At 38.2% G+C, this 16,080-nt stretch overlaps 1 protein-coding gene across 1 annotated transcript in view; it reads left to right on the top strand.

Moving 5' to 3' along the window:
* The first annotated feature begins 313 nt into the window (after positions 1 to 313).
* nlk2 (nemo-like kinase, type 2) overlaps positions 314 to 16,080 on the top strand; it is a 35,303-nt gene continuing 19,536 nt past the window's right edge. Inside the window, exons 1-3 of the mRNA XM_084716767.1 lie at positions 314 to 1,447; positions 11,219 to 11,348; positions 13,585 to 13,640. Of these exons, the coding sequence (XP_084572893.1) occupies positions 975 to 1,447; positions 11,219 to 11,348; positions 13,585 to 13,640 (659 nt within the window). The 5' untranslated portion in view covers positions 314 to 974. The remainder of the gene's footprint in view (positions 1,448 to 11,218; positions 11,349 to 13,584; positions 13,641 to 16,080) is intronic.

The raw sequence follows: 16,080 nt of genomic DNA, 5'->3' as shown, positions 1-16,080 counted from the left end.
GCCGTCTGCGAGGATTTCTCTCTTCAGTTTTTGAGTCATGGTGGAAGCTTCGTCACTCTGTCACAATGATGGGGGTTTGTGTCCAGGCGCGCGGCTCGGTGGACCGCTGTAATAATAATATGTGAGAGGAGTGGACGGCCGAGGCCTGGGCCTGCCTGCTGCCTGCTGCCTGCCTGCTGCCTGCCTCTTGTATTGTGGCCTGGCCTGGGATACACCTCCTCTGCTCTGCACCGGATCAGCAGCGTTAATTACGGCTCGCAGATTAGCCGTGTTTACAGAGTAGCTGTCTGGCCTGCACACACACACACACACACTCACTCACTCACTCACTCACTCAGATCTATCTGAGGCAGGCTTCACTTTGGAATAATAGATGCGGTTTCGGAGCCGCGTGGAGCCCGGGTGGCTGCAGAGCGTGTGGCAGCAGGCAAACTTGGACACTTTGAAAAGATGAATGCGCTGCTTCCCATGTGACAGGCTTCAGATCACACTGTTCTATCAAGACGGGGAAGCTGAATCTCACCAGGAGGGAGGGGGCGCCACCTCTATCATGAGGGACATCTAGGGCCACCGACTTTTTATTTATTGCGGGGGGTGCGGGTTGTTTTTGATTTCTCATCGTTAGTAGTGACACTTTTCAGGGCTGCACAGATTCTTCGACTCGTGTGGTCATTGCTACATCACACATGCTCATGATATGATATGATTTGTGTTATTAGCCCCCGGCTACAGTAGCCTGATGGTGTGCAAGCAAGAAAATTAATTTAGAAAAGTGGGTCAGATCCTTGTTGGCATTATGATCAGGAGGCTCACCAGAGTGCTTTCTCTCCACACTGATTCCAAGTAGCTGTTGTTGGATCATTTAAAGCCCAGACCTGTTTTCTGTATGTTTTCTCTAAGTTTGATTAGTGTTAGAGTTGCAGCCTGGTAGCCGTTCATCACTTTTAGCAGCAGGTTCATTCCAGCGGCATTGAATGGCTCTTTGCGGCACAACAGCAACAAATGTTACAAAAATGATGGCTGCTTACAACGGTGGCTCCTCAGCAGTGGCTGCCCATCACCCGCACCACCACCACCAGCTCCAGCACCTCCCGCCTCCCCACATGCACCACCACCACCACGCGGGCCAGCATCACTTGCAGCATCCGGGCTCGGCCGCCGCCGTGCACACGGTCCAGCAGCACACCTCCACGGCCGCCGCCGCGGCGGTGATGCTCAACCCCGGCCAGCAGCAGCCCTACTTCCCCTCCCCTGCCCCCGGACAGGCCCCCGGGCCGGCGGCGGCCGCGGCTCCCGCCCAGGTTCAAGCCGCCGCTGCTGTCAAAGCTCACCACCACCACCACCACCACCATCAGCAGCATCAGCAGCAACACACGCACCACCTACAACAGCAGCTAGATATAGAGCCTGACAGGCCCATCGGATATGGAGCGTTCGGGGTTGTTTGGTAAGTTCACTGCACTACTTTTATTTTAGCAGACAGTACCAGTATTCATACATGTTTTTTCCACTTTTACCGTGTGAAGTGCTTTGCAAACTTTTTCATGTCAAGGACCCCTAAACTGATACAAGTTAGGTCACAGACCCCCAGCAAGATTTTTTACCCGGGTCCCACAGCAGATAACATTATGTTATTGTTATTACTTTTTTTTCTTTGAGTGTATTAAACCCACGACCAAAATTATTATATACTTTCTGTCATTATATTACTTTGTACAGAAGCCAAGAATGGCTGTAATTCTTTTTTTAATGCCTTTACCTCAAGATCACAAGTTAATTACATCATTACCTCAAGATAACAAAGCTTATTTTCTTCCAGTAACAGTTAAAATATTTCTTTAACTCGTTATAACAGGTTAGGCCTAATTATTTCTCAGTATGAATTTATCTCCATAACAAATGCCATTTTCTCATGATAATTGGTTAATATATTTCCTTATACTGAGATAATAAAGTTTTCTTTTCTGTATAACAGGCTAATTATTGTGTTATCTCAAGATAACAACTCATTTTTGTGAGAACAGGTCAAAATGTTAATCTCAAGATAAGTGTTTACCCAATATCGATAATAGTGTTTTCTTGTGACAAAAGTTTTATTATTTCATTATCTCAAGATACCAACATTAATTTTCTTGTGATTATAGGTTTATTATTTCGTTATCTCAGAATATCAAAACTAATTTTCTTGTAAATACACATTAAAAATATTTCTTTGTCTCAAGACAATAAGTTTGGTTTCTGGTGAAGTATTTTGTTATCTTGAGATGACAAAGCTCATTGTCTCATAATAACAGCTTAAAATATTTCTTTATCCCAAGATAACAAATCTCATATTCTTGTGAGTTAAAAAAGTTTGTTTTCTTGTGATAACCTGTTAAAATTTTTCATAATCTCGAGATAACAAATCTAATTTTTAGGTGATAACTGGTTAAAATATTTCATTATTGTGAGATAACAAATCTCGTGTTCCTGTGACATAAGAAAACCTGTTTTCTTGTGATAACGTGTTAAAATATTTCTTTATTTCGAGATAACAAAGATCATTTTCCCGTGATAACAAGTAAAAATATTCTTTATCCCAAGATAAAAATATTGTTTATGTGAGATGAGAAAGCCCGTTTTCTTGTGATAACGGGTTAAGATAGTTCTGTATCTCGACATTAAAACTTGTTTTCTTGTGATAAGGGGTTCATTTATTTCATTATGTTGAGAAAACGAGCTTCTTTATCTCGAGATAACTAACTCATGATCATGAGAACTGGCTGTTCTCAGCTTCCATGGCGTTACAGTGAAAATAAATTATTCCCCTTTTTGCTGGGGACCCCTTAGAACCCCCCCACAATGACCCCTGGTGGTCCCCAGACCCCACTTTGAGAACCAGTGTTTTAACAACATGTGTTTTTCCAGGTAGCTGCAGTTTCCACTAATTTCAGAATAGTATGAAAATGAACTTGTAGAGTCTTGAAACTTGAGTTAATTCTTCACACTGGCCTGTTTATGTCAGTTCAGTTATTTTGTGGTAATCTAGTGTAAACATTTCAAATATCTGCAACAAATGGACAAAATGTATTCAGTAATTTACACATCTGTTCAAACAATACAACATCCTGCAGCCATCTGTTGACAACAGTCAGCTGTGATGTATACACAATAGCAGTGTCACAATTCAATTGGATTTTTCTATTTAAACAGTTTTTTTTATTTTGCACTGAGGGTTATGCCATTGTTAGATTATCAAGTTTTGATTTTTTAGAAATCAACAGAATATTGGTTTTATGCCCTGACAGTTGTCATTTATGTTTTCAAATCCTACTTTAAAAAGAAGTCTCATATAATGGTTGGTAAGTTACGCTGTGTCGTCTTTGAAGTGTTGTGGTTTGCTTTGGGTGTTGCAGAAGACAGGGGTGGAGAGAGAAAAAATACAGGAAGAATCACTGATTTTGCCTTTCGATTATTGAAATTGAAAGCTCATTATGATAGATTTTTTTTTTTTTAATTTAATATTGAGATGGTGACATCCCGAATACACATTGTGTGATAAGTATCTTAAAGCATGCAAAAGTGACTGCATGTATGACCCAGCAGAACAGGTGAATACCTTTAAAAATGGCACACCTGTGTTCACCAGACAGGAAGGTTCTAATAAAAGATAATACCAAGCTGCATTATGGGACATGTAGGATCCAGTGGGAGGTTTTGGGAGATTGACTCATACTTTGGATTAAAGAATTCAATCAGAATAGTTTCATGTATTTACAGCCCTCCCGTTAGATATGAGTTACAATAGATTTGAGTGTCCAGCTCTCTAGCACAATAAGAATGTAGCTTTGCATCAGAACCTGTGAACATGTATGCACTGAAGGTATGATGTGGGTGAATATAGCTGCAAGGAACAGTAATGTTGCCAAGGATAGCAATGCAGAAGGATTAGCAAAAGAATATAAAGGTAAAAAGGAGAAACAAAGACAGAAACAAGCGAGACATAAAGGATTGATTATTATATTGATTAATTTTAGTAGATATTGCGATAAGAGTCACTTCAGTGGGATTTTTTTTCATCTCATTTTCACTGAAATAATGATGATGTGAGATTTGCTAGAGTCTGTGCCAAACAGGCGCTTTCCGTTAGATGTGGGGAATATGATCGGCAGGCTGGGATACATCTGAAACGCCATTGTTCATAATGGTTTAGAATTTTACCTTGATCAGAAAATTGCAGCTACTGCATTTCTCAACTTTTTTTCTCACTTAGCCTGGCCATAATGCGTTTTTGATAATATTTCGACTAGTTGTTCGGCCCTTGTTTATGAAGATAAAGGCCCTTTCTGTCCCTCACCAACATGCATCGTGTGTTGAGGTCTACACTGTAATCCTGGATAAGTCAGCAGTAATTAGTTGCCACAAATTCTTTAAGTTCAGAAATGCAAAAGTTATCAGAGCTTAAATATCTGGAGTTAGTTATATGTACTTTTTGATAAAGCTGATGAAACCAATTCAGACATTTTCAGTAAATGCAGCTCAGAATTTTGGATTACCCCTCTCATTGCAACAAATTAATAGAACTGAATCATTTTAAGTATAAAAACCAATTAATTCATGTTTAGTAAAGTTCATATTAATCACAAATAGTTTAACAAGCATCGAAGTAACTCATTTTCAACTCCTTTTTTTAGGGGACCTGTATTTTTTCAAGTCTATAATTTTACTAGTACTTTTGTATGCATTGCACCATGTAATCTACTTTGTTACTTTTAAAATCATAATTGAGTACTGAGTACAATTTGAATTTATTCAGATCTTTCACTTGCATTTTTATAGCCAATATGGCTTAACGGGCCAATGAAACCATGACATACTGACGAAAGGAAGAATACATTGTACTTATACTTAAGTTTGTTTTTTTAACATCAGTACTTTTACTTGTAATTGAGTAATATTTCAGTAATGTAGCAGTAGTTGTACTTGAGTACAAATTTTGAGTACTCTTTCCACCACAGCAGAAAGAAATTTTACTGCTACTCAACATTTTGAAGTTACTAGAACTTGTAAACAAATTAAGTTTTCAGAGCTCATTATAACTAATTAATTTTGGTTTTACAGTGTAACAAAATGTTCAGAAATGTTCAGAGCATTTCCTTCATCATAAAACAGCTGTTTTATTTTTGATACCTCACATCCAGCGTTGTTTGTGTCCATGTTTATTTGCTCGCTGATGTCTGTTTCACTGCCTTTGTTGCTATAGACCAGTGGAACCATTAGAAACCACTGACAGGAATGTGTATCGCAAGTGCATATGGGTCTTTGTGCATGAAAGCAAACAAACTACGTTTTAACTTGTTATTTGAATTATTGCAGCAGTACAGCCAGTGTCTACATAAGAGAACATCTCAACACTTTACACTTGTGAGAGTCATTCCAGCTCCGCCCCTCACAGCAGCATCATATCTTTTGCACACTAACCTTGTGTTTGAGCAGCTTAATAAACATGCAGTCCACCTGTATTTGACACATCCATATCCTTCTTCAGTCACAGGTTAATCACTGGTTGTTACAGTTAGCAGTGACCTGAGTTCTGTACTCATCACAGCTAAAAGAGTTGAAGTGGGTGTAATTCTCTGATTTAGTTTAATCAGGCAGTCTGTTACGTAAGTGATGTTGTAAATGGCAAGAATATTAAGATTAAGAGTTATAAAAAAAGAGTGCTGCTGCTGAAATGTGTTCCTATTTTGTTTCCTGTCCTTAAAGGATAACTCTGGTGATATTTTACATTTTTCTTATGCTCATCAGAGGCCAAGTGCAGAGCCAAACCAACACTGAAATGAAAAAAGCCTGATATATCTTCCTCCTCTGTGCTTTAGAGCTCCATTTGTTTCCAAAAACTATTAAAAACACATGAATGAGCCACACTGTTGCACTGTGTGACATGTTCCTTCATTATTATGAACACACACACACTGTAGTTTATTTAGACTCAATCCCACGCACACCGTCCTGCTGCCCCAAATACTCAGTGGAGCACCAAATTTGGATTAATCCGCCATTGAAAATAGTCCCCAAACAAATGAACAATTTCTTCTGCTTGAGGGACATTTGTTTAAAAACTCCACTGTCAGCTATTGTAGGAAATGACTCAGCTGTGAAGATGAAAACGTATATTTGTGTTTTTTTGTGATTTTTGACGGTAGAAGGAACCAGTGGGTTTGAGCTGTGTGCCATAGATAGAGCAGGGAAGTCAGAAAATAATAACACAATGTTGGTTTGGACATGAGCATGGCATTTATTGACAATGAGAAAACTATAGAAACAACCATATCCTTTAATATACAGGCATCTTCAGCCTCTCAGAACACAGCTGATATATTCATTTAAACTTAAGCACTATAACTGTCTTTGTGCATGTCTTATCCTGTCAGCTTCAGGGAGTGTAATGATTTCCTTACGCAACTAAAATATAATAATTAGAGTTTTCTCTTCCCTTAAGTGGGTATTTAACTCCATACATAAATACATAGAGGTAGAGACCTCATTTACAATGTAGCTGAGTATAACAGTAAAATAAGTGCTCTAGACACAAAGAATACCAAAGAGAAACTTACATAAAAGTGGCAACAAGCAGTAAAAAAATCAATAAAAGCTACAATAAAATTTTAAGAATAAACAGTAACTTCAATGATAAGTAAAAACAGTTCAAATTTAAGGCGTATGAATCAGCTAAAACAGGAATGCCTGGAGTTAAAATGTGATACAGTTAAAGATTAAATTGCCCTACAGATAAGAAAGAGGAAAGCTTTAAAATGTTCTGCTTGTTGCTCCAAGATACAAGATTCAATAATTTATTACCATTTCAATGAAGTATTGATTAGAATTTGTGTTGGTGTGTGCTCAAACAAACATACAGAGACTTAACAAAACAAAACAAATACACATACATGTGAAAATATCTGAGAAATTACATGTCAAGATAAGATAAATACAGCGTAAAATACTCTATCAGAGTAAAAAAAAGTATCAAATGTACCCAATAAGAGTAAATACAAGCAGATAAAATCTATCAGGGTAAATATAACACAGTGTCCAGTCAATAAAAACCTACAAGGAGACACAGTTAAGTAGAGTTGATGAACAGACCTGAAGGTGAGGTGTTCAGGACCTCACTGCCTCAGGATATGTGCTGTTACAGAATCGAGTGGTACTGCTCTTAATACTGCGTTATCTTTTTCCAGTGCTGAACAGCACTGTATTCTCAATTCTCTATTGGTAAACCAGGATGTTATGGAAAACATGATGCTATCATGGCAATTTCTTGCAATTTTTGTCCAGTGTCTCGGAAGGGAAGTAGTTCTTACAAAGGTGCAGGAGTAAGGTATACATGAAGGAAACACTGACCACTGCTGCACTGTTGGCTCGGCTATAATTCACTCTCATAGGGCCTTGTAGAAAAACAACTCATACAATCAGATGTGTTTTTAAGTGGCACACATGAGTTATTTTCACATTCCCCAGTTTTCTCAATTTTCTTTGTGACACAGACCTCTTGAATGAGTGGTGTGTAGTTTTCCCTTCAGGAGGGGAAACACTGTGTTTGATTAAAGAATTGTATTGCCCTCATGTGACTGAAATTTAAATCAACTGAATTGGGCTCTTTTCTACAGGAATCTGTCCAGGGGTACATTTTCAGCAATTCCATTTCCTCTGATTTTGTGAATGAGACCTGACAACAAATGGAGTGGAATAAATGGCCTTGTGTAGCTCTTTGTGGGTGGTGATATGCTAATGATCAAATGTGAAAAACATCCTCCTACAGGTGCTATTCATCAAGTTGAAACAAGCCACTTATTACAAGTTTTTGGATTCAACATGATACGCTAGAGGGCCAGAGCTTTTTCATAGTTCATCTGGCAGCAGCAGTTGCTGTCAACCTCCCTGCCAGCACTGAGCCTGGAACAGGAGTTTCAGAATAACTTTATAGATGTCATGCAAAATATAACCCTGCTGGTGCAATAGATGCAGTTTCAGATCAACCCACCTTTCATGAGGTTGAAAGAGAAAAAGTTGGAAAGTGCAGCCATAAAAATTATCATTGCATGTAAGTAGTTGAGTTGGGTTTCTCCTGTAACACTGCGTCCAGCCGTGCATTATGGGTATTGCTCATTATAGAGAAAAAGGATGCGTTATATAACACTAAAGATGGCTTTTTCTGCTATAAGAGGAAAAGAAATGTCAAGAAAAAGGCATACGAAAAGGAAATAAAAGTTACAGGAACTTTAGATTTTGAATTCCATAAAGAAATACACATGATGTTCTGTGCAGAGCATTTCCAAAAAACATGGATGTGTATGCAAATGCATAATTTAAAACCTCTAGATTTATGTTTATTGGACAACGACGAACAAGAACCTGTATTATGTCTGAAAATATGTATGGATCCTCTTTTGAGCTGCAGAGATTTATCGATTACGAAATGATCATAAACTATTTTGATAATTGAGAAATCAGTTGAGTAAATTCTTAGTTTAGCTTAATTTAACAAAAAAAAGTGAAAAGGGTTCCGGCTTCTTAAATGTTAATATTTTTTTGTTTTCTTCACTCCTCTGACAGTAATCTGAATATCTTTGCTTTGTGGGCAAAATAAGACATCTGAGGACATCATCTTGGACTTTGGGAAACACTGATTTGTTTTTGTAACTATTTTATGACATTTTATAGACCAAACAACAATCGATTAATCAAGAAAATGATTCCTGAGTCTGTCTCCAGTAAACACGAGAAAATAAACTCAACTCCAAGTAACTGTCAAAGTTAGTAGTCTTGTGTAACGTGTTCACTGTAATTTGTTGAATAAATAAAAACTAGTATTCAAGTGTTCAGTCACTAATTAATCTCAACCTCGTCTACTGTGCAGTTTTAAGCACCATTAGTGAACTATTTCCTGCAGATGATTTGCCTTAAATGCCATCCAGGAAGGGAAACCTTTGGAACCACTTGACTGCTTTTATGTGGAACATCTGTGCAGTAGATTGATGATTTTTTGATTGCTGTTCATGTACTGTTAAAGTGGAAAAACACTAGTGCATGAAAACTACATTTCTGTTCCAGAAAAGAGAGTATAACAAGATTCTGTTGTTGTACTGATGGAATTTGAGGTGTGGATCTGTAGATTACACTGAATGTATCAAGTAAACATGGAGGACGTGTCAAGTTTGCATTAACAGCAAATAGAAACGGGAGCAGATCATAAAACAGGACGTTCTTACTGAAATGTGATAAAATTAGAAATATATCCCTAATGTACCTGTCCTGACCTGTGAAAAATCAAGGTAAATAAAGGCTAGAATCTGAGAATTTATGGTAATTTGAAGCAGCATGAACACCTCAAGTTTACCATTTCATAGTCCTGTGGCTGTTGTGTACTCAGTGAAAGTTCCTCTGGTTTGAGGACGTGAGCTTACTGGTGGTGTTTGGAGCTCGGTGTTGTCTTGAAGCCTTGGATCTTAGTCCATTGCCATCTGTTTGCAGTGACTGATCCTATTTGAAAAGGTTCACTGAAGGTTGCGCTGGAAGGGCTGTGGTGTGTGGAGCTGGAATGCTCTTACTTACACCTGCTGTGCTCCTCACGAGGGCTTTGATCTCTGCATTCCTGTACTTAAAGATTCTTTTTTCAACTATTATCTTAACTCAGGAATACATTGAGGTGGAGACCTCACTTAAAGTGTAGCCAAGTGAAAAATAAATAAAAGCTCCCAGATTCAAAGAAACACAAATAAGAAGCTTGGATAAAAGTGGCCATAAAAAGTAAAGACAATAAGCATTAATAAAATAATAAAACCATAAGAGTAAATAAGATATTCTAAGACACTTGTACTGCATTACTCTTTCAATATTTGCATATTTTTGGTAGAGATGATGATGTTATAATCAATATTTGTGTCCCGGGTGAAAAACATGAGCTCAGGTTTATCAGCATCAAAGGTACAGTTCAGCCCAAAATCAAAAATACATATTTTTTCCTCTGGCCTGTGGTGCTGTTTATCCATCAAGATTTTTTTGGTTTGAGCTGCAGAGTTTTGGAGATATTGACTGTAGATCAGCAGTTTTCTGTATCCAATAAAACGGGGCTCAATTGCACTTGTTTTGTGGTGCTCACTGCACTCAAAAAAATTTGAAAACGTTCAAAACCAATGTCTTTTTCCAAAAATCATGGGTCAGTTACTCAGAATAATCCACAGACCTTGTTGTGAGCTGTTTCAGGTAAGAACTACTTTCTTTATAGTTGAAAGAAAGTAGTTTCAGTAGATTCTACTGCAGAAAGAAAGCAGTTCCTGCATGAAACTGCTCACAACAAGGTTTGTGGATTATCTTCAATAACTGAGTCAAAAGCTGCCATTTAATCCCATTATATTGCAGAGAAGGCAGACATCTCTACAGCTGTTATCTTCTAAACTTGGCTAACTACACCAAAAACTCTACATGGATCAATCGCACTATAGGCCAGTGGAAAAATATTCATTTTTTTATTTTGTGGGGAACTGGCGCTTTAAGGACTAATGGTTATTGAATCTAACTTGTAAATCAGAAAAGCGGCATTGAAGGGATATAACAGCAGAGAGTACAGCACACACAGTACAGTACAAAATAGTATCATCAGCAAAAAGATGCTTGTTCCACAGAAGAAGAAATATCATGTGTATAAAAGAGTGAACAGAACAGACCCCAGGATTGACACTTGTGGGTAACCTTTTGCTCTTTGCACAAATTCAAGATTTGCTCATCCAACAAACATCATGAAGAACAAGTGAATACTTTCTCAGTCACCTTGTCTAACTCTTTCTTTATCCAGTTTCTGGCTGTCAAGCTTGCACACATCTGTTTGGAAGATTAGCATTATAAGGGCAGAGGAGCCACCACAACATTAGAAATCACCCTCTGTGCTGAATTTCATGGAACTGCCATCATTAGTTTTCAAGATTCCATGTTGAAAACCAAAGTGTTTGAATATTGAAATTACTGGCACACAAAATGATTAGGAATCAGCCTCTGGACCTGGAGTAGGTATATGAAACTCAATAGCAACCTTGGTTCATTGGAGTGTGACTTGTTCAAGAAGTGTTACGTTATGTGATCAGAGTTATTGTATCATCCTAATATGCATTAGCAAAGTGCTAACTCCTCATAAGAGCCAGTGACTCTTAGTAATAATGTGTGTGTATTCTTCACCCAGGTCAGTGACAGACCCCAGAGATGGAAAGCGAGTCGCCCTGAAAAAGATGCCCAATGTCTTCCAAAACCTTGTTTCTTGCAAGAGGGTATTTCGGGAGCTGAAGATGCTATGTTTCTTCAAACACGAAAATGTAAGTACACAGCAACGATGAAACAAGTTGTCATCTATAGATCCAATCACACTCCAACACATCCTGTCCAAAGCTACAGATGAACCCTCCCTCTACAAAGGAAAAATAAGTTGTGTCACTTCAGGAGAGTCTTGACACAACTCAACATGACGAAGGTCATGTGACAGACAAGTGTAACAAGCTTTTCCAATGACTGATTACATTCTTACAGCGTTAGTCACGTGAGCCGGTCAACAAGGCTGTATCCCTCTGTCACATGCCCCCTTTGTTGCATGTTGTCGTGGTCAGTTAAGAATATCCCTTTCGAAGTCCCTTCAATCGACTTGAGACGCATCATGGATGTCACTTCCCTCGACCACATCACCTTTTGGGTGAAAACAAGCACTGTTAAAGTGTCAGCGCCACATAGAAAAGACGAGTGTTATTCAAAAGTAATGTTGGCAATGTACAAAGGTTGTCATAACGGCACAGTGGACGGACTACTAAAACAGCAATATAATGTCTTAAAAAGTGACAGATGTCAGAAATTCATCACCTAGAGATTCAGTAAAGGAGTTGCGTCTGTCAGGATATGACACCTCTGACTACTCGGTGGAATCGCTCTTCTACTTTGATGGAGGCAGACACTCATCAACCCCTATTTCTCCCCTATGTAATGATGCCACTTGTTGATCGGGAAAGACATAGCATGATTGTTCACCTGACTGGCCAAAGGATTTGGGCTCAACAGTGATTCTCTTGAGTGACCTTGAATTTGTTATTGACAGCCAGTCAAATTAGAGAGGTTGTTTTCATCCATAAAGGGACAGAAGCATGATGCAGGAGCAAAGAACCCAGACAGGTTGCTCTGATCTATGGTTCCAGCTCTGCTTGGATTTTTAGATTGGATCACAAAATGTGTAGTATGATGTTACTGAGAACATTTATTAAGACCTAGTATGAATGCAAAGGTGCTCTTATTAGATGCAACTATACAGAAAACAACTAGATAACTAGATTATTGCATGGTCACACATGAACAAAATTAGCAGTAACATATTGGTTTCCCATTCACGTCCAATCTATGTGAGCGAAGGGGCAAATAAAATATTAGCTTCAGTTGGCAAAGTAGATTCATATCTTTGCATCGAGTGGAGTCAGTAGTAAACAAGCAGAGGTGTTTGCGGTTGACAAGGGGTGCAACAATATTCTGCTCTTAATCAATGTATCAATTTAATGTTCAGTGATCAAATATGATTGATGCAAAGTGAAAATATCAGTCTATATCTTACTTTGTAAAGCTACTTTAAGGAGTTATGCCGCTATATGACCTGTATAAGTTAAAAAGACCATCCGCAAGAAGATTAGCTGTTTCTGTATAGTTATTCTTCCTGCTTGCCACTGGGTCGGATTCTGCTTGAAATCAGGTGTAACAGGACTGTGTTTAGATTTTCCCAGGGAAAGTAAGAGTGAGTAGTGCGTCACGCAGTAAAAAAGAAGCAGGAGGATATTTTTGTACAGATAATTTTATTTTCATGTTATATTTTGTGGTTATTATGGTGGAAACAGTACCATTTTTGTCCACAGGGGTCTCCAAAGTCAACACAACATGAACGTTTCTTAAAGTAACTTTTAAGATATGCCTTTATTTTGAAATTCCCATGGCACATATGTCACTAATGTTTGGAAGAGTTCAGTCATAAAATTGATGAATGTCGAATACTTTTTGTGAGTTGATATTAGTGTAACTTAATGTGTTAAACAGACTCACTACGTGGCTTTGTTAAATACTTGATTCTGATTGGTCAATTACAGCAGTGTAAGGTCTGTTATTTCTATATAGCAGACAGTTGCTATGAAGAACAGACCGTTGCCATGGACACAGTTCTGATCATAAACTCTGGAGCAACAATACAATCATTGTTAAATCACTAAAATCATTTAAAATTAATATTTTGTGTCAAAGTATTGCTTTTGTTGGTACGTAACCGTGTAACAAGCAGGATAATGTACAGTGAGCAGGTCATTACTGTGAAATAATCCTCAACAAGGTGATACAGGACCCTGACAGTTTCATATTGTCTTCATTTTAATCACAGGCCTCTGAATTGAACTGAATCGAAATCATACTGCGGCAGACTTTGATATCATACCGTACCGTTATCCAAAGAATGGACAAAATATCATGATGAAACTTGTGACCGTGCCCTTAACCTGGAAATCTAAAATAAGACTCTGCCTTTAACTCTCTCCTCAGGTGCTTTCGGCTCTGGACATACTACAACCTCCACACATTGACTACTTTGAAGAAATGTATCCTTTACCAGAGATGGATTCAGGCTGACGTGTTGTTGTACAGTTATTCTGAACTTGTGGCTGACAGCGTACATTGTTCTCAGGCAGCAGAACAGCTCTGTTGTGCCTCATCAGTGTTCCAGGATAATTCTTTCAGCTCGTCTATTATTGGTTGTAACTTTTATTAGGCTCCAGCTTTTCTGCTTGTGGGAATACTAAAACTGATTGTAACAACACACAGAGTGTCCATTTCAAAAGCAATTTCCAGCTGTGTATGAAAGTTCATTCTTGAGTTTGAAAAAACAACTCAAAGTTCATTTATCACCTTATATACATGATTGCCACGATGACAGATGGTTGATCTAATGTTGATCTAATAATGATCTAATAATTGTCTTTAGTTAAACTGGAGTGTGTTGTGTGAGCAGCCCAGATGCATAAAAAATCTAAAGTCTAATATAATAAAAAACAACAACACTGTATTATATCATGAACTGCAGCAGAGAGGTAGGAGAAATATGCATGAAACACCCCAGGCTCCACAGTTACACACCATCTCTATCTAGACACAGCTACACACATTGGACGTAGTCTCACTGTCCCTCGTGCTGTGTTCATTTGAATATTTATTGATTATGTTGATGCAGGCCTAAAAAAAGAAGCAGTCTGCCTACTGAAAGTCATCTGTGTAAAATCCTTCTTAACTCCTCTGACTGATGAGATGTTCTTTTAGGGTTTGAGCTGTTGGTGCGAGTCCAACCTGACACACACACACACACACACACACACACACACACACAGACGCATGCGTTCTAGTACGTCTATCCTTGTGAGGACCATAATTGACATAATGCATTCCCTAACCCAGGGGTCTGCAACCTGTGGCACTGGAGCCACATGCAGCTCTTTTGGCTCCTCTCTAGTGTCTTAGTCATTATCTACTCACCCTCATTCAGATTGAAGGTCAGGTTTAGTTCTTTAGTCCACAAAACACCACCACTACAGTTTTACAGGAAAACAGTGTTGCAGAATCAACAGTGGAAGTGAATGGTGACCAGTTTTCAAACATAAAAAAAACAAAATAAAAACATGCAATCCCTCCATGCTGCTCATCTGGTGTAATCCAAGTCTCCTTAAATCCTGTTAATTCTGCCCAAATGCACTTCTTTAGTGTTATTTATGAAGTAGGCTAAAATGTTCTACATTGTAATATTGGTTGAGAAAATTCAAAATTTCAAGGCAACTTTTGAGCCCAACTTAAATTCTTGAGTGAAAAAAAAAGTTAAATTAGTTATTTACCAACTAACAGTATTTTATGGAGATAATTTACTTTTCTTCTTTGGATAAAATTTGGTTAATATTTTAAGATTGTCAATTAAAAGCATTGGATTTTCAAGCACCTAAATAATGACAAACCAGAGTGATATGCCATCAACCTGAATAAAGGAAAATCATGCCTTAAGTCTTCTTAATGTAAGTGAGAGATCTGCTCCATGACTGCGGCTTAAAGGAATCCCTGCTCAGTAACCATGGTAACTGATACCACTGAACTAACCTGCTCAGTGACAGGTTAACTGTCCAGCTTTATTTAGCTGTGTGTTAAAGACAGTCCCCTCAGGTGTCTTTCTGTGCTCACATCAAGTTTGGACCTTCTTCTATGTGACCAAGCATGAATTTACATGTTTACTTTAGTTTCAAAGAATGTATTATTTTTCTTTTAAAAAAAGTTTGAGAAATCATGTTATAAAAAATGTTTTTATCTTCAAAAGCCAAAAACAGCCTTTTATTTTAAAGCTTAACATTTACAGTTTAAGAAAAATGTGCAAAAGTGTTTTGTTCAAGCTGTAAAGACAAAAAATACTTCAAGTAAGCTTGTATAGCTCCTCTAAAATGATTTTAATGGCTTTTTGCCTTTTTGCTACATAGTACAGCTGAAGATAGACAAGAAAAGAAGGAATGAGAGAAGGAGGATGACATGTAGGTCAGCCTCGGGTTGGAATCAAACCTGTGCTGCTGCTGAAGCCTCAGTACATAGAGCAGATGCTCTCCTGAGTAATCTATTAAGATCGGGCAATATAATACAGAATCACATCTTCTTTGAATTTACTTTGTCTCTGGGTTTTTCCCCAGTTGTTTTGTTAATTGTTTCACTACTGGCTTTTTTTCATGATCTCATTTTTTCTTCTCTTTGTGACACATTGTCCTCTTTTTGACAGTCAGCTGTTCTGGGCAGCTAGTGTTCTCCGTGCATGCTGACAGTGCAGCTTGTTTTAGCCTGTCTTGAGTTAGTGTTGATGACACCAGGCTAAAATGTCTCAGTGGAACGGCTTAAGCCTTCAGTGGAAGCTGAAGTTAATTCAAGCCAGGCTTTTTCCCTTAATCACAGGCTTATTTATCAGCCTTGATGGAACACCCACCAGGTTCACAGCTCACTGTGAACAATTTTTGAAATGCATTT

Source organism: Lutjanus erythropterus, chromosome 4 (genome assembly GCF_056507025.1).
Source record: "Lutjanus erythropterus isolate fLutEry1 chromosome 4, fLutEry1.hap2, whole genome shotgun sequence".
Lineage (NCBI taxonomy): Eukaryota > Metazoa > Chordata > Actinopteri > Lutjaniformes > Lutjanidae > Lutjanus > Lutjanus erythropterus.
The sequence above is the reverse complement of the archived record's forward strand: the minus strand, read 5'-3'. Positions and strand labels throughout refer to the sequence as shown.